Raw genomic sequence first — 20,933 nt, 5'->3', positions numbered from 1 at the left:
AGATGCTCCTTTTCCATCCTAAGAGCTGTGTATCTGGGCCCCTGCTGCAGTGGGGGGCTATAGATCACTCCCTACCAACTTCTCTGAAGCCTGGCTCTGCTGAGGTAATGGCTCCCAACTTCAATTCCAAAGCAAGTTGATAGTCTGTCCTGAAAAATGTCCTACCCTGCAGCTCTGAGCACATCTTCCACATCTCATGAACATTTCCATGGGACACGATGGGCTTTTATATGTTGGTTTATTATGGTTCTGGGCCTCTTAGCTTCTGTGGTATATCAGGAACCCATTAGACTGTACAGACCTTCATGCCAAATTCCTTTCTCCCCTGCTGGTCCACTGCTCCCCAAGGGTAGAGACTATTTCTCATTTGTCTTTGTATGCCTGGTGTTCAGCAAAGATGGTGCCTAGAAGCCCTGGATTCCTAATAATGCATTTAAAAATAAACAAGACTTTGGCCTTTCTAGTGGCTGATGCCCTGGTATAGCAAGCTTACCAGTCAGTCTTTTATAGGGTTAGGGGAAGGGTGGAGCTGCCACTGAACCCTAGCAGAGCCAGCTTCCTACTAATGTTGCCAGTCCACTTCCAGTCCACTCCTCCTGCCTTGGCAATGTTTTTGAGCTCAGGGAACAAACCTAACATGGAACACTCCAGGGCTAGAGAGGAGGGCCACCTTAATTGTGGCCCCCCTGGTGGCCTCATTGGTATCATTGCTCTTCTGATAAGAATAAGTAATAAGGGCATTTGGGTGGCTGAGTCAGTTAAGCATCTGCCTTCAGCTCAGGTCACAATCCCAGGGTCCTGCGATTGAGCCCTTCATCAGGCTCCTTGCTCAGTGGGGAGCCTGCTTCTTCCTCTGCCTCTGCCTGCAGCTCCCCCTGCTTATGCTCTCTCTCTGTCAAATAAATTAATAAAACATTTTTAAAAAAATAAGTAATAAAGTGATTCCCTAGGTAATTGACCATGCCATTGAGACCGAGAAGATGATTGAAAAATACAGCGGGCTGGCCTCAGACCTGCTCACCTGGATTGAGCAGACCATCGTTGTCCTGAACAGCCGCAAGTTTGCCAACTCCCTGACGGGCGTCCAACAACAACTACAGGCCTTCAGCACCTACCGCACTGTGGAGAAGCCACCCAAGTAAGGGCCTTGGCTCTGGGAAGATGGGCATTCAGGCTAAGAAACTGATTGCTAAAGGTAGAGCCCTGGGCCTTGAGAATTATGTCCAGGAAGTCTATCCTAGAGGCTAGAGAGCTTCACATCTGTCATGTATGTCATCCCCACCTTCCTTTCTTGCTCCTAAGTCATCAGGCTCTAGGAAATGGGCATTGATGAGTAACCCTCAACTCATAGCCAAAGAAGGAGAAAGTGCTGGAAAGTTTCTCTCTTCTCTGTAGACTAAGCTGTGCATTTGTTATCTGGTAATGACCTCTATATTCTCAGTCTTGGAGCTCTCTGTGTGGGGTCTTGTTGATCTCAGATACCTCCTGTTTCTCTCCCATCTGTCACTGCTCATCAACAGAGCATTAATCCTACCTCTTGGGACCTCCGCTTCATCCCAGTATGTTCAGGGTCTGTGCACATGTGCACACACATGCACAGACACACTCATGCATGCCCACGCATGTAGACATGCCCATAGAAAGATGCACATGCATACACACAGAGGAGGCATTCCAGCTCACCTGTCATCAGCTTGTCCAGTTCTTCTGAAACAGATTTCTAGCTCACTGATAGTACCCTCTGCCTTGTTCCTTCCCTCCCCTCCCACACTCTTCATTCATGACTCTCAAACAGGGAAAGGTAAGACATAGAGTCTAGAACGTACTATAAACAAGTATCTGGTTTCTGGCCTGACACTAACGCATTTTTAAAGTCCTAAATTCAATACAGATAACCTCCCCTTTGCTTCTCTCAGGCCATGCACCACAGGGATGCTGTCTCTTGGCCAAGTAGATGGCGCTCGGGGCCACAGCTCTCTTAAAATGACTGTGAGGGGTCAGCTCTGTCAGGCTGGTCTTGGGGTAGGGACTTTGTTGACAGCCAATCTTCGACTGCCACATGGAAGATGCAGAAGTGGGTAGATACTTGTGTACATGTGAAAATGTAGAAGTATGCAGTTACCTTGAGCTTAGACCCCGGGTTCCAGATATTCACCATGCTGCCAGTTCTCACCTGCACCTGCTATCCTCCTGGAGCCCAGCCTTTCCTCTCCCCTCAGAAGCATCTGGCCTTTAGGACTTGTCCGGAGGGCTGGCTCAGTAGTACTCAGGTGGAAGTTGCTTTCAATACAATATGTTCTTATGTGGATAATGCTATTTCTAAGGCTTCATTGGCTCACTCAATAAGAAACTGACTTAAGAGCTAGTCAGACATCTTCATTGTCTGCAGAACAGTGAAGAGTGTTTTTTGGTGTCAGTTGGCAAAACTCTTGGTATCCGCAGGAATTACTAGAATACTCTGGTTAGCCATTCCCCTGTGGAAACAAATGATAAGCAAACATTAGGGTGGCTGTTGTGTTTTTTTCTGGTTTGTATTATAAAGACTTAACCCTTAGTAGATCACAGTTGGTGAGGATGATAGATGTCTTAACAGGTAAGTAAACCTGTATATCTCTTTACTTTTTGTTTTTCAAGGAAAAGATGTTTTTCTATCCAAGCTCCAAGATGCCAGAGTTTCATGTTGGTTTTAGCAAAAAATTTGGCTGTGGGGACCTCGACGCTAATCTCCCTACCTCTGGTTTTCTCAACAGGTTTCAGGAGAAGGGGAACCTGGAAGTCCTGCTTTTTACCATTCAGTCCCGGATGAGAGCCAACAATCAGAAAGTGTATACACCTCACGATGGGAAACTCGTGTCTGACATCAACCGGGTACAGCAGAACCGTTTTCCGTTATGCATTGTTTTCCGTTATGCATTGCCAGCGGGTTGGCTGAGTTTCTGATAAGGGTGTGGAGAATGGTCACTGGACAGGGCTAAGCCAAGCCACTTTCTATCGTGTTATTAACTACACAGGCTGGCTAGTTAGGGGTACTCTCTGAACCCAGTTCTGAGAGGTTCAACTCTACCCATTGTCCATTAATTCAGCCCCCTGCTCAGATGCCCAGAGTCATTTTTTCAAGCCAGTTTTATAGCTTAGTCTCTATAGCTTCTTGAGTTTCACTGACTATAGAATGAATGTTAACTACTTATAACAGAAGGGAAATGCCTTCTGATATTTCAGAGGTTTGGAGGCTTAGCGCCACTTGGGCATTCTAACAGAATGAAACCAGCCATTTAGTCAGTGAGAATTTACTGAACACCCACAGAGTACAAGTAACAGTAACTAACATTAGGCCAAGAGTATCTAAGGCAGGTTTAGAGGAGGAGGGGACTGGGCTCCCCAAATCTTCGGTAACCAAAAGATTCTGAACTTCAGGCTCTGCCTAGATTCGATTCCTGAAATCACTCAGTGTTGGGCAAAAGAGGCAGAAGCCCCAAACCCAGGTGTTCCTCCTGCACCCCATGAATTCTCCTCTGTCCCTCACACAGGCCTGGGAAAGCCTGGAGGAGGCCGAGTATCAGCGGGAGCTGGCCCTGAGACATGAGCTCATTCGGCAAGAGAAGCTGGAACAACTGGCCCGGCGCTTCGACCGAAAGGCCGCCATGAGAGAGACGTGGCTCAATGAGAACCAGCGCCTTGTGGTTCAGGTAGTGGGAGATGCACTGGCCATGGCGGGGGCAGAAGCGTTCTGGAGCCCCCAGCGGTCACCTGAGGCTGGAGACCCAGCTGGCCTCCCAGCAGCAGTAGGATAAGCCTCTCCACGGGCCTCGCAGCCCTGCCCCCCATGATTAGGTAGATCCGGATTCACATTTGAGGAAGAACTCTCCATAGACTCTGGCCTCTAGGGCCACGGTCATATTTCACCAGCTAAAAATTGACCCCAGGGCTGAGGCCCCAGAAAAGTAGTGGGCTTACCACTCAGAGTTTGGACTCAAAAGTTGTCCAGGAAGGGGAAAAACCAGTGTTCTGAGAGAATTGGAGAGTTGTGCATGCACCCCCAATAGCACAGGGCTGAGCCATTTGTTTACAGCTGTGGGGCTCTGAGTGAGACACAGCCCCTTCCTGCCCAGAATTGGGCAGGTCCTTTCAAGACAGGGTGGTGAGTGCCCACAGGCCGCGAAAGGGCTCTATGAATAATTTACACACAGCAAACTTACAAGTATGGCCTGGTGAATAAACTTATGAGCTTCTTTTAAAGGTTCTTGCAAGACATTTAGTCTTTGGAACTTGGCTCTGTAAGACAGGCTGAAAATACAGCAGAACAAACTCCCTGGGAATGGGTTTTCCCATGGAGCAGTTGTTCTGAAGGGACCTGCCATTTCTCTGTGAAGGGACTAGCCACGGGGAGGGAGCCTGACTGGGTTGCCTGCTTTTCTCCCTATGGGGCAGGACAACTTTGGGTATGATCTGGCAGCTGTGGAGGCCGCCAAAAAGAAACACGAGGCCATCGAGACCGACACGGCTGCTTATGAGGAGCGGGTGAAGGCCCTGGAGGACCTGGCCCAGGAGCTGGAAAAGGAGAATTACCATGACCAGAAACGCATCACTGCTCGCAAGGACAACATCCTGCGCCTGTGGAACTATCTACAGGAGCTTCTGAGGACCCGGCGCCAGAGACTTGAGATGACCCTGGCCCTGCAGAAGCTCTTCCAGGACATGCTGCACAGCATTGACTGGATGGATGAGATCAAGGTGGGCCCCAGAGCTGCCCATCCCCCGCGGCCCCAGGCCTACCTCAGTGTTGGCCCTGCAGTGAGCTATGCTTCCTTAGATGCCTCCCAGCCAAGCACATCCCTAAGCCACAATGGAGAAACAGAGGCAGTACCATGTCTGGCTGCATCCACCTATTGACTGCTTGGCTCCCTCTGCTCCAGACAGGTCACCAGCCCAGGTCCACTGTATTTTGGGTGATCAAGATGTCTTAGGTTTGTGGTAGCTCAGGTGCCAACCCACAGGACCTAGAAGTTATAGACATGAATCAGGAGCCTGGAGAATCAGGCTCTGAGTAGTCACAGTTTGAGTCTGGCTAGAATCCAGACCTCCCAGCATAGGGGCAATCAAAAGTTTGAACCTCCTCCTCCTCCACTGTAGTAGGTCTCACCAAAGATGCACAGTAAACCGATCATGGAGTTTTCTAAAAATACATATGCCCAGGCTCCAAAACTTGAGACAGATGCAAGAGATCTAGTGTGAGGCTTCAGCTTCTGAAAAACGTTCCATGCATGATTCTGAAAGGCACTTCCAGGAGGAAGTCCTGCTCTATAGCTTCCATGCTGAGCGGCAACCATTTTTTGACTATATCTGACTCCCAGGCCCAGACATTCCCTCCCCTAGCAGGTATGTGCCTTCACCTCTCCTCGTCCCCTCTACCTGGACTGTCTTCTTTGACAGGCTCACCTCTTGTCTGCCGAGTTCGGGAAACACTTGTTGGAAGTTGAGGACCTGCTACAGAAGCACAAGCTGATGGAGGCTGACATCGCCATCCAAGGGGACAAAGTGAAGGCCATCACCGCAGCTACCCAGCAGTTCGCTGAGGAGAAAGGTGAGGCCACAGATGTCTCCCCAACCTCTGGCTTAGCATTCTGGCACACCAGCTTGGATAAATCTCCTAGCTTTAGAGTTCTGCTTCCTCCATCACCTAATGGTGCAAGGAAGAAGTTTGAAGGATAGCAAAATTCTCCGGAGAGCAGGCAGCTGCTTTAATAATCTATAATTAGGTGTTTATAAGCACCAATAACGCTTCATCTGCCTTTCATTCACTCTGCCAGTTCAAGATAGAACAGAGACAATTGGGATTGCTAGCTTTGGTTTGGATTTCTTTATTTTTTAAAAAATAAAGCTTTATTTGTTTAATCTCTACACACAATGTGGGGCTCAAACTCATGACCCAGAGATCAAGAGTCCCACACTCCTCCACCTGAGCCAGCCAACAAGGTGCTCCTCCAGCTCTGGCTCTTAAATAAAACACCCTGTTGCCTCTTTGAAGAGTTAACTTGAAATTTGTGTCTGGGCCATTTTATTTATTTTTTAAAGATTTTATTTATTTATTCATGAGAGACGCAGAGGGAGAAGCAGGCTCCCTCTGGGGAGCCTGATGCAGTACTCGATCCCAGGACCCTGGGGATCATACACTGAGCCAAAGGCAGACACTTAACCACTGAGCCACCCAGGCACTCCAGGGCTATTTTATTTTATTTTATTTTATTTTATTTTATTTTATTTTATTTATTTTTTTATTTTATTTTATTTTATTTTATTTTAGATTATTTATTTGAGAAAGAGATACATCAGGGGGACGGGCAGAAAGAGAGGGAAAGAGGTTTTAAGCAGACTCTGTGCAGAGCGCATAGGCCACCATGGGGCTTAATCTCACGACCCTGAGATCATGATCTGAACCCAAATGACTATGCCACTCAGGTTCCCCTGTGTCTGGGCCTTTTAAAAAATAATTTCACGTTGTGCGTTTCTACTAAGAGCTGGCCCAACTTACTCATGAAATGTTAGTGGGAATTAATTATGAAGAATCTCGCCTGCCTTCCAAGCAACTGGGCCCCCCTGTATGCAATCCCAAAGCCCCAGTGAGATGGTAGGTTCTAGATCATGTGGTTCTAGCCTGGCAACTGATCTGAAGCTTGCCCACAAACAAAGCCCTTACCTCTTTTGTCTTCCTTTTTCTCATTCCCCCCAGGGTACCAGCCTTGTGACCCCCAGGTTATCCAGGACCGTGTCAGCCACCTGGAACAGTGCTTTGAGGAGCTAAGCAACATGGCAGCTGGGCGGAAGGCCCAGCTGGAGCAGTCTAAGCGGCTCTGGAAGTTCTTCTGGGAGATGGATGAGGCCGAGAGCTGGATCAAGGAGAAAGAGCAGATCTACTCTTCCCTAGACTATGGCAAGGACCTGACAAGCGTGCTCATCCTACAACGTAAGCATAAGGCCTTTGAGGATGAGCTCCGAGGGCTGGACACCCACCTGGGGCAGATCTTCCAGGAGGCAGAGGGCATGGTCGCACGGAAGCAGTTTGGGTACCCACAGATCGAGGTCCGGATCAAGGAGGTGTCTGCCCAGTGGGACCAGCTGAAGGAGCTGGCTGCCTTTCGCAAGAAGAACCTCCAGGATGCTGAGAACTTCTTCCAGTTCCAGGGTGATGCTGACGACCTCAAGGCCTGGCTGCAAGATGCCCACCGGCTGCTCTCAGGCGAAGATGTGGGGCAGGATGAGGGGGCCACACGGGCCCTGGGGAAGAAGCACAAGGACTTCCTGGAGGAACTGGAGGAGAGCCGTGGGGTGATGGAGCATCTAGAACAGCAGGCTCAGGGCTTCCCCCAAGAGTTTCGGGATTCTCCAGATGTGACGAACCGGCTGCAGGCCCTCCAGGAGCTCTACCAGCAGGTGGTGGCCCAGGCAGACCTGCGTCGGCAGAGGCTACAGGATGCCCTGGACCTGTACACGGTGTTTGGGGAGACAGACGCCTGTGAGCTGTGGATGGGCGAGAAGGAGAAGTGGCTAGCCCAGATGCAAATCCCAGACACGCTGGAGGACCTTGAGGTCGCACAGCACAGGTCAGAGCCTGACTTTCTCTTCCTCACCTCCCTGCTATGCAGCCTGCACTCCAGCTCAGCCTGGTGTGAGAACAGCCTCTAGGTCAGCAAGACTCCTCTTGAGAGGTGATGGAATGCCCTTTATTTCTGAGGCCAGGCACCCAAGTCAGGTTTTTCTTTTTTGTTTTGTTTTGTTTTGTTTTTCCAAGTCAGGTTTTAATCAGCCTCTGTGGCTTTGGGTACTTTACCCTATGGGGCCTTCCTTAAACTAAAGCAAAGGAGATCTTTCTAGTCCAGTTAGTCATTTACTTTTCAGCCACAGCAGTCTTTGCCCAAATGAATTGTATACAGAACCCCTGACCTATAACACAGAGGAAAGTGGAGCTCTTTGGTTAAGGGGGAGGTGAGAAATCAGAACCCCACCCACCATTTGCTTCAACGTGGATGGAACTGGAGGGTATTATGCTGAGTGAAGTAAGTCAGTCGGAGAAGGACAAACATTATATGTTCTCATTCATTTGGGGAATATAAATAACAGTGAAAGGGAATATAAGGGAAGGGAGAAGAAATGTGTGGGAAATATCAGAAAGGGAGACAGAACGTAAAGACTGCTAACTCTGGGAAACGAACTAGGGGTGGTAGAAGGGGAGGAGGGCGGGGGGTGGGAGTGAATGGGTGACGGGCGCTGGGGGTTATTCTGTATGTTAGTAAATTGAACACCAATAAAAAAAAAAGAAAAAGAAAAAGAACCCCACCAGCTCTAGCTTTCTATGGCAGTCCCTAGGTCACAGCACCCCAGAGGACCAGGGACCAGTTTGCAAACCACCGGTCTACAAGGCCACTCTCCTTACTGTCATTGCTCGGGCGGAGGTGGGGGGGAGCACCCCTCCCCCATCCATGTGGCCCTCCAGCATCTTAAGTATGGAATTAGAGAGTTGAGAAGGATGAGCGGTCATGGTCGAGTGTGCACAGGTGGGCTTACGTTGCCAGAAGGACCTGATCTTTTATCCCAGAAGGCTCAGCTTTCCAAACTACACCCGTACCCCCGGTAGCTCTCCCTTCTCCTACCCAAGGACAGAGGACCTGGTTGGGGAGGGTAGCCTTCAGGCCAAGGTGTCAAAGCAGTGGAATTAGGGTCTGAGAGCAGCAGCTGTGGCAATTGGAAATATGGCAGGTATTCTCTGTGGTGATTAACCCCCCCATACACGCACAATTCATCTTTCCTCTGTGCCTTTCCATTGAGCCAGTGGCCTATGTAGTAAGCAACCAGCTCTTTACTAGCCTGACCCGAGAAATACTAAACCATGAAATTGGACCCATGAACCAGAAAATAGGGTATGTCAGCATATCTTTTTCCTTTCTGTCCCCTTACCCAGTCCAATGTATTCAGGAAATGGAAGGAGAAAGCAAGAGCCCCACGTTCCAGAGACTGGGCAGTAGGCAAAGTGCCCATGCTTCTTCCCCAGTCCTCATCTTCTCTTTCCATATCAGGTTTGACATCCTGGACCAGGAGATGAAGACTTTGATGACACAGATCGATGGTGTGAACCTTGCTGCCAACAGCCTGGTAGACAGCGGCCACCCTCGCAGCGGGGAAGTGAAGCAGTACCAGGACCACCTGAATGCCAGGTGGGGTGTGGATTGGGCTGGGGACTGAGGGTGCCTTTGCTTGGCAACTGACACCCCCCTTGGGGTGGGGCCTAAGAGTCAGGACATGTGCCATGTCCCCTTAGAGCTCCTGTCTTTCTAAGCCACGGTCTCCGTCTGACTGTGGAGCTGAAGCAACAAGGGGGAAGGCCCTGTGTGATGAACACAGCTGCGAATGCCGCCCCAGGTCGGGGGAAGGGGGGCATGTATCCTGTGTGATGGCGGAGACGTTCTGAGTGCACGCATAGTTAGAATCAGGCCATATGGTACTCATGCCACATTTCCCCAGACATTCGTAGGCATGGAAAATTGCTTTCTGAGAGCTCTTAAGTACTGTCCATAAAAGAAAGCTCCAGCCTGTGCCAAAATGCAGCATCGATAATGAGGCTGGCTTGAATGAAGAAGAGAATTAGCAGGAAGCCTTGAGCAAGCTTTGTGACTGGAACAAAAAACAGGCCCTGAGGAGCTTTTGGAAAGGGGGTGCTTTCGCTTTCAGACCAAGGCATAATTGGTGTGAGTTCCTCAAGGGTCTCTGAGGACAGTACTCGCCATGTTCCTATTTGTTCCCTGGGCCCTGCACACATGGTACCACATATTCACCGCCTCCCCATTGCCCCAACCCCTTTCCCCACACTTGGGTCTGAATCTTGCTCTGCCTGAAGCAATCTGGGAGGTGGAGTTAGGGAAACCCAGTTGTGTGGGGGAAAAGAGGGAGGATCAGCACAGTAGAGACTCTGGTGGGGGCCCAGCAGGAGGCAGGAAGGGGGTAGGGATACTTCAGAGTCACTAGGACAGGGCTGATTATCTCAGCATCTGAAGATGGAGACTGTAGTTCAGGAGATTCCTCTGTAATCTGAGGTTTATGCAGAGGAGGAAGATGTCTCTTTGTCCTTCTTTAGGGTTGGAGGTAATGGCAGTGGGTGTGTATTTGCATGTGTGCAGGCGGGCATGCGAGTGTGTTTGCATGTGTGAGACAGAAAGACTTGTCAGCAGGTATCTGTTGCCTTAATGAGCTATAGTCAAAGAACGATCTTTACAGATCCCTAAGCCCTCTACTGTCCTGAGTGAAATACGTCAAGGCACTTGCCATCCATAGGTGAGAGAAGCAAATGCATGAAATAGTAGGATGGTCTTCCTGAGAGTTGAAATGTACCTGAGAAGTCATCTCATCCAGTCAAATACTCCCAGGCCATTGTGTCTTGGACAGACACTCCCAAGGTGGGGAGCTCGCCCCTTTACCATGCAGCCCATCCCATTTGGAGGCAGCTCCTTTTGGTTAAAAGACTTGACCTTCTACTGAAGGAAATCTCCCTCCTTGCAATTTGTATACATTGGTTCTGGCCCTGCCCTTCAGAGGGATCAAAACCAATTGACTCTTCGTCCATGCGAGAGCCCTTCAAAAATATTTTAAAACCACTGTCCGTTCTTCCCCTTTGCCCACAGTCCTGCCTCCAGGCCTCCACTGTTCTCTCCACCAGCGTGCAAATTCTCCTCCACATCCAGCCCCTCTTTTAGGCCAGTTTGGGGTCCTCTTTCTCCCTGTGTCCAAGAGGAAAAACCTTCTTTCCCTCCTTTGTACTGGTTTAGAGCTTTACATTCTGCCTTGTATTATAATTACTTTGATCTTGAAGAACTTTCCTACTGGACTATAAGCATCCTCTGTTTGAAATATTCTTTTCCTGCATATCCACATGGCTTACACCTTGACATTATTCAGATCTCAACTTGTATGTCAGCTTACTGGAGAAGCCTTCTATGACCACCCAGTTGAAAATATCACTGCCTCCTTCCCACCCAGTCCCCGCGCCTCTATCTCATCACCTTGCTTAATTTTTTCATTGCATTTGTCACTGCTGGATGAATTATGGATTTATTTGTCTCTGCCCACTCAAATGAGAACAAGCACTTTGCCTTGTTCATTGCTACCTCTCTAGAGCCTAGGACAGTGCCTGGCACAAGGCACATGACAGTTGCATGATAAATGCTTAGTGAATGAGTGAACAGGAACAAAACGGGAATATCTTCTGCCAAGCTTGGCACATGTGAGTCATTCAAACTCTTACTGAATAAGTAATTACCTTCCACTGTGTGCATGCCAGTTGACCAACATTTTCTTCAATAATCTTGGGCCCAGGACCAAACCTGAAGTTCTGACATGGCCTGGCCAGGGCTAACTGGAGTGGTGCTGTCAACTTCTTCCACCTGGAAGACCATGCAGCAGGGGGACCAGACTTCACTCCCAGCCCATCCTCTCTGTGGCCTCTGCTGGTGTCTGCAATGAGGCCACACCGGGAAAAACCGAGAAAATCACCATGAGGCTTCTTGCACAGAGGCACAGAACTCTCCAGAACTCAAGGATTTCTCTGTCTAGGAGGGAAGATGTGAAATCTTTGGGCTCTTGCTCTTCTCTCTCTTGGTATTCCCAGTTCTCCCCAGCCTATCTCCCACTTCTCTTTGCAGACCTGTCTAGCAGCTGTTGTCACACCTTAGGAGGACCCACAATGCACTCAATGAGAGTTGGCCTGGGGACAGGCCATTCACCTACATCCTCACCCTCCTCCCCCAGGTGTTGGGGGTACAGAAAAGAGTGAGCTACTCAGATCCCCCTCTTTAAATAGATCACTACAGCAGCAGTGCTGGAGAGGTGCTTATTGAGATCCAGCTCAGGTAGCCGCCATGAAACCTTCCCCCGTCACCCTTGTCACCCTCCCAGTTCCCTTAATCCATTCTGCCTGGTATGTGCTCTAATCATAGCACTTTATACTATAGTTATTTTGTGAGCTTGTCTTAATTTCTCTCTAAGTCATACACTCCATAAGGCAAAGTCTGGCTATGACTATATTCTCCCAAAAGCTAACATAATACTTATACCTTGTGGGTGTTCAGGAAAGATGGGCTCAGCAGATGAGCATTCAGCACACTTTTATGTGCTCACATGTTGCTTACATATTACATGTCACTCAGAATGAGTCAACTTGGGGTGCCTGGGTGGCTCAGTCGGTTGAGCATCTGCCTTCTGCTCAGGTTGTGATCCCAGGGTCCTGGGATCAAGTCCCACATTGGGTTCCCTGCCCAGTCAAGCCTGCTTCCCCCTCTCCCTCTGCCCGAAGCTCCCCCTGTTTGTGCTCTCTCCTGTTGTCTCTCTCTCTGAAAGACAGAAAGAAAGGGAGGGAAAGAGAGAGAGAGAGAGAGAGAGAGAGAGAGAGAGAAAGCGTCAACGTGGATCCCAGGAAACAGTCCCTGTTGGTCTCAGCCCAGGCTGATGCACAGCTCTTTAGAGGAGGCTGACTGAGAGCAGCAGACCAGCCTCAGACCCAGGACATGTGCTAGACCTTTGCATGTTTCCCATTTTCATTCAAGCACTGCAGCTGAAGTTTAAGATTATGCTATGCATTTCAGCTATAATCCCAGCTCCCCCCTTCCCCCTTCCTCCTCCTCCTCCTCCTTCATAAGGTCCCTTTTCTTTTAGAGCCAAGGTGACTTTTTAGGCCTTGGGTACTTTGAACATGGTTTTGGCTATTTGTATGGTTCCTCTAGGGCTGCTGGGACCCTATGTCTTTGAGTTGATAAATGTAAACTTTCTCATTATTTTCAGCATTTCAAAAAAAAAATCTGGGGAAGTTATGCATTTGTCCAAAATTCAACTACATACAGAGCCAAACTAAGAGTCCTTTTCATTCCTTTACTTATGGTTGAAATCACATCTCTGCTAATGGAAAGATTTGATTGGCAGTTTATATCATCTTGGGTAAAATCGGATAAGTGAATTTTACTCCTCACCATTTGTTGGGTAGATGATTTTCAGTGTGCAGGATCTATGGGGAGAGCCTCTGGCGGGAGTCTAGGTAGGGATGCCCTGTGGAAAGTGTTAAGAAAGAGGGTGTCTGTGTCCTCCTTGGCAGGTGGCAAGCATTCCAGACCATAGTATCAGACCGGCGGGGGGCAGTGAACTCAGCCCTCCGGGTGCGTAACTATTGTGTGGACTGTGAAGAGACTAGCAAGTGGATTGAGGACAAGATGCAAGTGGTGCAGTCCATAAAGGACCTGGGCCAGGACCTGACGGGCATCATTTCCATCCAACGGAAGCTGTCGGGGCTGGAGCGTGATGTGGCTGCCATCGAAGCCCGTGTGGGTGCCCTGGAGCGTGAGTCACAGCAGCTGATGGCATCACACCCTGAGCAGAAAGAGGACATTGGCCAGAGGCAGGCATGTGTGGAGAAGCTGTGGCAGGAACTGCAGGAAGCCCTGAAGGAACAGGAAGCCTCACTGGGTGAAGCCAGCCAGCTACAGGCCTTCCTGCAGCATCTGGATAACTTCCAGACCTGGCTGTCCATGGCCCAGAAGGCTGTGGCTTCCGAGGACATGCCTGAGTCCCTCCCAGAGGCCGAGCAGCTCCTACAGCAGCACGTGGCCATCAAAGACGAGATTGACGGGCACCGAGGGGACTACCAGCAGGTCAAGGCATCTGGGGAGAATGTGATCCGTGATCAGACAGACCCAGAATATCTGCTCCTGGGCCAGAGGCTAGAAGGCCTGGATTCTGGCTGGGACGCCCTGTGCCGGATGTGGGAGAGCCGCAACCACTCCCTCGCCCAGTGCCTCGGCTTCCAGGAGTTCCAGAGAGATGCCAAGCAAGCTGAGGCCATCCTCAGCAATCAGGTAGGGAGAGGCATTCAGGGATAGGAGGGGGGTTATCTCTTAGGGTAACAGCACTGGTGAGCCTATGAATGTCCTCGGAGACTAAATTCTACTTATTCTTTTAATTTAAATTTTAGTTAACATACAGCACAATATTAGTTTCTGGAATAGAATTCAGTGATCCATCACTTACATACAACACCCAGTGCTCATCACAAGTGCCCTCCATAATCCCCATCCCCCATCTAGCCCATCCCCCACCCACCTCCTTCCATTGGCCCTCAGTTTGTTCTCTATCATTAAGAGTCTCTTATGGCTTGTTTCTCCTTTTTTTTCTTTTCCCCTTTCCTGTACGTTCATCTGTTTTCCTCCTTAAAAATTCTACATATGAGTTAGGTCATATAGTATTTGTCTTTTTCTGACTGACTTATCTGACTTAGCATAATACCCTCTAGCTCCATCCACATTGTTGCAAAATGCTAGATTTCATTCTTTTTGATGGCTGAGTAATATCCCATTGTGTATATACACCACATCATCTTTATCCATTCATTAATCAATGGACACTTGGGCTCTCTCCATAGTTTGGCTATTGTTGATAATGCTGCTATAAACATTGGGGTGCATGTCCCCCTTCACATCTGTATTTTTGTATCCTTTGGGTAAATACCTAGTAGTGCAAATGCTGGCTATAATTTTGACTTTTTGAGGAACCAGTAGTACAAGAGGGCTCCCCGTTCTCTGCATCCTCAAATTCTACATTTTGGGGAATCTCTCCAGCCACTAGTTGGGGGAAAATCCTCTCTGTTCCTTATCACGTGCCTTTTCCAGTCCTATTTCCTAAACTATGCCTTGTTCTTGGGTCAGTTACAGGCTGGAGATATGAATTTTCCTGAGTAGTTACCCTTCCATGTGGCTTTAGGCACACTGTACATTGGGTGCCCCTGGGATGAGAGTGGGGGTGCAAGGCCTAAAGTGCCTCTTCCTTGCACAACCCCAGGGGACACCATTCATGCTGTACTGTAGCCTAGATGGCTGCATATGGTGCTTCTGCTTGGCAAGTGCCCTCACTGCCTTCTCTCTCTTTTTTTTTTTTTTTTTTTCTCACTACCTTCTCAACTTGTCTTCATGCCTTATCTGGAAACTTGCTTCAACAGGAATATACTCTGGCTCACGTGGAGCCCCCAGACTCCCTAGAGGCTGCAGAAGCTGGAATCCGGAAGTTTGAGGATTTCTTGGTGTCTATGGAGAACAACGAAGATAAGGTCTTGAGTCCTGTGGACTCTGGAAACAAGCTGGTAGCTGATGAAAACCTCTACTCAGACAAGATCCTGGAAAAGGTGCAGCTGATTGAGGACAGGTACTCTCCACCCCCAGGGTCATGGGGCCAGAGCCAGGTAGGGCTGGTGGTGTTATGCAAGGTCCCCAAGCTTAGCACTGTTGTGACTATGGTTTCCGGCTTCCCTTCTAGGCACAGGAAAAACAAAGAGAAGGCTTCAGAGGCTTCAATCATTCTAAAAGACAACTTGGAGCTCCAGAACTTCCTCCAGAACTGCCAGGAGGTGAGACTCTAGGAAGGCAGACCACTTTGCAGGAGATTCCCTTCTAGGAGCAAAGTGCCCTAGAGGTAGAAAGTCCATGGGAGGTAGAAAGGGGAGGCACCTGGCCGGCTTAGTCAGAGGAGCATGTAGCTCTTGATCTTGGGGTCATGGGTTTGAGCCTCAAGTTGGGTGTAGAGATTACTAAAATAAATAAATAAATAAACTAAAAAAAAAAAAAAAAGAAGAAGAAAGTCCATAGGGATCCTTTCTAAGTTGGGAGTCTGGAATTTCATGAGGGGAAGTCTGGGTATTTGATAGCTTAGGTCATTCTCTAGAATTTTTGATTCTATAATTTTTCCCCAAAATCTACAAATTTTAATTTGCCTAGTCTAGGGCAGGGTTTCTCAAAGAGTGGCCTAAGGGCTCTCTATATTAAAGTCACCTTGGACCCTGGTCAAGGCTGGCTTCAAGGGCATTCCACCTGTGCATTCATATAGGGCCTGTGCTCAGAAGGGCACCATGCTTGGTTTAATGCTCTGTGGTTGCCATCTTGAAATTCTTTTTTTTTTTTTTTTTAATGGCTGCACTAATGTTTCGGCCAAGCTTGATTTTATTTATTTTTTAAACATTTTTATTTATTTATGATAGTCACAGAGAGAGAGAGAGAGAGGCAGAGACACAGGCAGAGGGAGAAGCAGGCTCCATGCACCGAGAGCCCAACATGGGATTCGATCCCGGGTCTCCAGGATCACGCCCTGGGCCAAAGGCAGGCGCCAAACCACTGCGCCACCCAGGGATCCCACCATCTTGAAATTCTTAATAATTTTGAGCATTTCCATTTTGTATTGGGCCCTGTAAATTATGGATCCAGTCTTGGCCCTTGTTAAATGTAAAGTCCTGCCTCACTCAGGCCCAGAAGAATCAGAGTCTCAAAAAGTAGAGAAGAGTGTTTTCAACAAGCCTCCTGGTTGGAGAGCTGGCTGAGAAGGTTCTTGCTCAGCCTAGGATGAGCTGTGCAAGGAAGATTTTTAACCTGCACTCCTGAGTCTCTTCATGTGCGGTACTTCTGTGTGGAATGGTGCTTTCTCTGGCTTCTTTCTCTCTCCCATCCTCATACCCCTTTCTTCTCGGCCCAGATAACTTTGTTCTCATCCACCTCTGCTCTTGGCACCAACCAGGCTTGGGATGTTGCCAGGATATCTTGGAAACGCTGGATGCTCATCACAGTTCTTCCCTCATTGTTAATTATAGGTTCTGCCCCTTAGCTTCTTCCTCAGATAATATTTTCTCTCTGTTTATTAATTATTTCTCATCCTACTGCCAAAGGGTGGATTTATCTATCCATTCAGTAAACAGTCACTGAATTCCTACAGTAGGCCAGGCCCTGTCCTGGGTCCTGGAAATACGGGGAGAAGCATAAATACCCTTGTGTCACACTGCATACGCTCTACTAGGGAAGACACCCAGGTGCTCGTATTTTAGCTCTGAGAGAACACAGGTTAAGTTGCTGTCCAGGAGTTCGGGACCTAGAGTTTTGGAAAGTTGGAAAGTAGTACTCTGCTGTATTCATACTTCCCCTCCTTGGCCTTTTTCTGCAGCCGAGATGGGCAGCAGGTCCTGCCTGAGCCCCTGGCCAAAGAGATGCACTCAAACTCCCTCTTTCTGTCCACAGCTCACTCTCTGGATCAATGACAAGCTGCTAACATCTCAGGATGTCTCCTATGATGATGCGAGAAACCTGCAAAACAAGTGGGCGAAACACCAGGCATTTATGGCAGACCTGGCTTCCCACCAAGGGTGGCTAGATAGCATTGATGCAGTAAGTAAAGCAAGTGGTAAGTGGTGCGGGCTCTCTGCTCAGATATGCTTACCTGAATGGGGATTCACACAGGGCATAGACACCATCTGAAGCTTGCTGGACAGTATAGAACCTGGAAGTGAAAAACTTCTCTAAATAGTAGTCAACCCTTCTGAGTTCCTGGTACATCCATTATTGTTAGGCCTGGCTGGAATTGGTGCCTCCTCTGGGTCACCTGAGTCTGGAGACAGTCCAGGACACTGAGGTACTGAGTTAGTGCCTCAGCATCTAGTCCCAGGACACCAGTTATCACTGTTTGCCTTCTATCATCCTCATCAGGGCCCCAGCACTGTCCTGACCAAGGGTGAGGAATGTGTGAGATGAGCAGAGTGATCCAGGGGACCATTGGCCTTCATCATTTGGATGGGCAAAACCATCAGGGAGTGGTCATTCCCCACCCCTCATAGACAGGAAACCAAGGGTCCCCCTTATAACAGGCTTGATCAAGGGCCCAAGTCAAAATGTAGCTGGTGTTAGATCTGGGAATCAATTCCCTTTGCTCTTCCCTGCTGTGGCTGTCCAGGAAGAAGTAGGCATAGGGTCCACATGAGGCAGTATCCATAGTGTTTGAAGATGCAGGCTCTGAGCCAGACTATTTGACTCTTCAATCTCCCTTTGCCTCAGTTTCTTCATCTGAAAAATGAGGATAGTAACAGTACGTACCCAAGGGAATAGTGAACATTAAAGCACTTAGAATAGTACTTGGCATTTATTGGGCCATTATTTATTCAGGAAATATTGTTATTAGTAACATATATTTCTAGGCCCAAGTCATATCCTACTGTACCCACCCAAAAGGGTACATTTATGCAGGTGAAAACCAGATAGGACAAACCCAGTAACTAAAAGATATCACCAAAAGCTACTGCACAGCCTCTGGGAAGACAACTGAAAGGGTAGAGTCCTTTCCATGTTGGTTGTACCTGGATGGATCTTAAATCTTTTTTTTTTTTATTAAAAAATAATTTAGCATCAGTTGATCCTGGTCTGCAACAACTCCCCATACTCCAATCTCCCTGAGTCCTTTGCCCCAGACACACCCCTCCCTGTCACACCTTCTCCTGCAAATAACTCTGGGGGTGCAGTCTTTCAGTTGAGCCTCACCTGAGTTCTAGGCAGATTCTTTGACTCCCCAATCTCCCCTCAGTTAACCCCTGGCAGCCACATGGAGCAGGGCTGTTCCAAGACTGCCCAGCCTCAGATGATGAGCCTTCCTGCTTCTCCACACAGGAAGGAAAGCAGCTGATGGAGGAGAAGCCCCAGTATGCAGCCCGGGTGTCCCAGAGGCTGGAAGACTTGCACCGGCTCTGGGATGAGCTTCAGGCTGCCACTCAGGAGAGGGCCCAGCACCTCTCAGCAGCTAGGAGCTCCTACCTGCGCTCACAGACCCATGCAGACCTCAGCAAGTGGATCAGTGCTATGGAGGACCAGCTGCGGTCTGATGACCCGGGCAAGGACCTGACCAGTGTCAACCGGATGTTGGCTAAGCTGAAGGCACGTGAGTGGGTTGTAGACTGGGAATGTTGGAATAGGAGATGTTGGGGAACAAATCTGAAACCTGAAAGTAATTACTCCTTCTGTTCCTCTTAGCTGGGCTTGAGCCAAAATGTCTCCTGGTTCAAAACCCATCTTCTGCTCCTTTGCAGTGGGTAACACAGGGATCCTGGGATTTAAATTAAAAAAAAAAAAAACATGCACGAGAAGTATAGGATAGGCACTTGTGGATTAGGAAGGATGAGTGGGGGCATCCAGGGAGACTTCCTGGGGAAGGCTGGGCCTTTAAGGATGGATAGGATACAGATGATGAAGAGGACGTGGGCTGCCCAGGTGCCAAAGCTGTTACCGACACTGTTGCCTTGTGTCCCAGCGTGTGGAAGACCAAGTGAACGTGCGGAAGGAGGAGCTGGGGGAGCTGTTTGCCCAGGTGCCCTCGCTGGGAGAGGAGGCAGGAGACGCAGACATGAGCATCGAGAAGCGGTTCCTGGACCTCCTGGAGCCCCTGGAGAGGAGGAAGAAGCAGCTGGAGTCATCCCGAGCCAAGCTGCAGATCAGCAGGGACTTAGAGGATGAGACCGTGAGTTGGCCGCAGACCTCACTCCCAGAGGCTGAGCCGGCAGCTGCCATCGGGATAACTGGCTGCCTCCCAGGGCAATTCTTAGCAGATGTCTGGTCCTCTCACCTTGTGACCTCAGAGCCATTGTGATGATTACGTTAAATATGAAAGAAAAGCCAGTTGTTTTTTTTTTTTTTTTTTTTAAGCCAGTGCTTTTTGAATGATAACTCGGTCATGGACTTTGGGATAGAGAGACTTTGGGTTCAGGATCCAGCTATGTTACCTTCCCCCTGTATGACCAGAAGCAAGTTACTTGGAACCTCAGTTCAAAATATCTAAGTGTCCCCATCTGTAAAATGGGGACAAAACCCTGATGGGGCCTTGGGAAGAACCAGGGAGACACAGCAGGAGAGAGCTCTATCTGACCCAGGGTGGTGAATGCTCAGGGAAAGGGTGGCCATGATTGTCATCAGCTATCCCCGCCTTCTGATTTCTACAGCTCTGGGTGGAAGAGAGGCTGCCTCTGGCCCAGTCAGCCAACTATGGCACAAATCTACAAACCGTGCAGCTGTTAATGAAGAAGAATCAGGTGAGTCCTTCTTCACTTGGTAAGTACCCCCACCTGTCCCTGCCCTGCCCATGCCCTGCCCAGGGCAGAATGCCCAGCCCAGCCCTGGCCTGTAGAAGGCCAGCAACAGCCAATTATTGTTCCTGTTGGTAGCTATGGGGCCCCCAGATCCATAAAAAGAGCAGCTTAGGTGATGGCAGAGAGAATTCTGGGAAGTACATGCCGGGGCCAGTGCTGGTAAGGGATTGTCCAGATGCTTTGGGTTTGGAGCCATTCAGAACCATCAGAGCATAGATGAGTGAGTACAGGACCCAGAGGCCCTAGCCTGGGATTTAATGTACTTTATAACTTCTGTATCCCATGGCCTCCCGGAAAGGAAGCCCAGAGCTCCTGGTTTCTTTCCCAGTACTGATTTGCCCCTCTTCCAGGACTGAGCCTGGCCTGTTAGGTATCCTCAGGGCAAGTAGGTCCCATTTCTTTTGCCACCTGAGGATACTCATGGGGCTCAAACCCCATTAGGAAGCCACTAAACTCGGTCCCTGAGCCATTGGAGTAATACCATTTGCTGTTCTGCTCTTTCTTAAGCCTAATGGGTAATTTCTGTGGCCCCGATTCAAACCAGAAATGAGCAGATACTATACTTCCTTCTGTATCAGGACTATGAATATCCTCTTATATCTTCTACGAAGGCCAGTTGTATGGACTTATGGTGCCTCTGTGTCCAGCCAGGGGCTGGCCACAGACCCTGCTCTTGAGTAGAAAGTCACTCCTCCTGCCTGATCTACCCTCTGGGTCAGGAAGTGGGGGCAGCCACAGCTGAGAGCAATGAGAGCCTGGGAACATATCCCAGAGAAAAGCAATGTGTCCCAGAATGCCAGTCAATATTGAGCTCCTTGGGGAAGAAAGGTCAGGGCAGACAGTTCTTCCTCAAAATAACAGCATCTGACATCTGCTCACAGAGCCCAGAAACTGTGCGAGGATCTGATTTACATTTGAAGAGGTGTCTGAAAAGCTCCCTCGAACCCTTTTCTTCCAGTTGATATGACCTAGT

At 49.0% G+C, this 20,933-nt stretch overlaps 1 protein-coding gene across 3 annotated transcripts in view; it reads left to right on the top strand.

The window, feature by feature from the left end:
* The window catches only part of SPTB (spectrin beta, erythrocytic), a 146,736-nt gene that overhangs the window by 99,831 nt on the left and 25,972 nt on the right, over window positions 1-20,933 (top strand). For all 3 annotated transcript variants that reach the window (XM_025442705.3, XM_025442704.3, XM_035720205.2), the window contains 14 exons: window positions 951-1,138; window positions 2,751-2,868; window positions 3,528-3,686; window positions 4,429-4,731; window positions 5,431-5,581; window positions 6,728-7,598; window positions 9,069-9,206; window positions 13,127-13,883; window positions 15,020-15,222; window positions 15,334-15,424; window positions 17,076-17,222; window positions 18,492-18,755; window positions 19,129-19,335; window positions 19,814-19,903. In XM_025442705.3, the coding sequence (XP_025298490.1) occupies window positions 951-1,138; window positions 2,751-2,868; window positions 3,528-3,686; window positions 4,429-4,731; window positions 5,431-5,581; window positions 6,728-7,598; window positions 9,069-9,206; window positions 13,127-13,883; window positions 15,020-15,222; window positions 15,334-15,424; window positions 17,076-17,222; window positions 18,492-18,755; window positions 19,129-19,335; window positions 19,814-19,903 (3,687 nt within the window). The remainder of the gene's footprint in view (window positions 1-950; window positions 1,139-2,750; window positions 2,869-3,527; window positions 3,687-4,428; window positions 4,732-5,430; window positions 5,582-6,727; window positions 7,599-9,068; window positions 9,207-13,126; window positions 13,884-15,019; window positions 15,223-15,333; window positions 15,425-17,075; window positions 17,223-18,491; window positions 18,756-19,128; window positions 19,336-19,813; window positions 19,904-20,933) is intronic.

This window comes from Canis lupus, chromosome 8 (assembly GCF_003254725.2).
Source record: "Canis lupus dingo isolate Sandy chromosome 8, ASM325472v2, whole genome shotgun sequence".
Lineage (NCBI taxonomy): Eukaryota > Metazoa > Chordata > Mammalia > Carnivora > Canidae > Canis > Canis lupus.
Note: the sequence above shows the minus strand (reverse complement) of the source record. Positions and strands in the feature narration are given on the sequence as shown.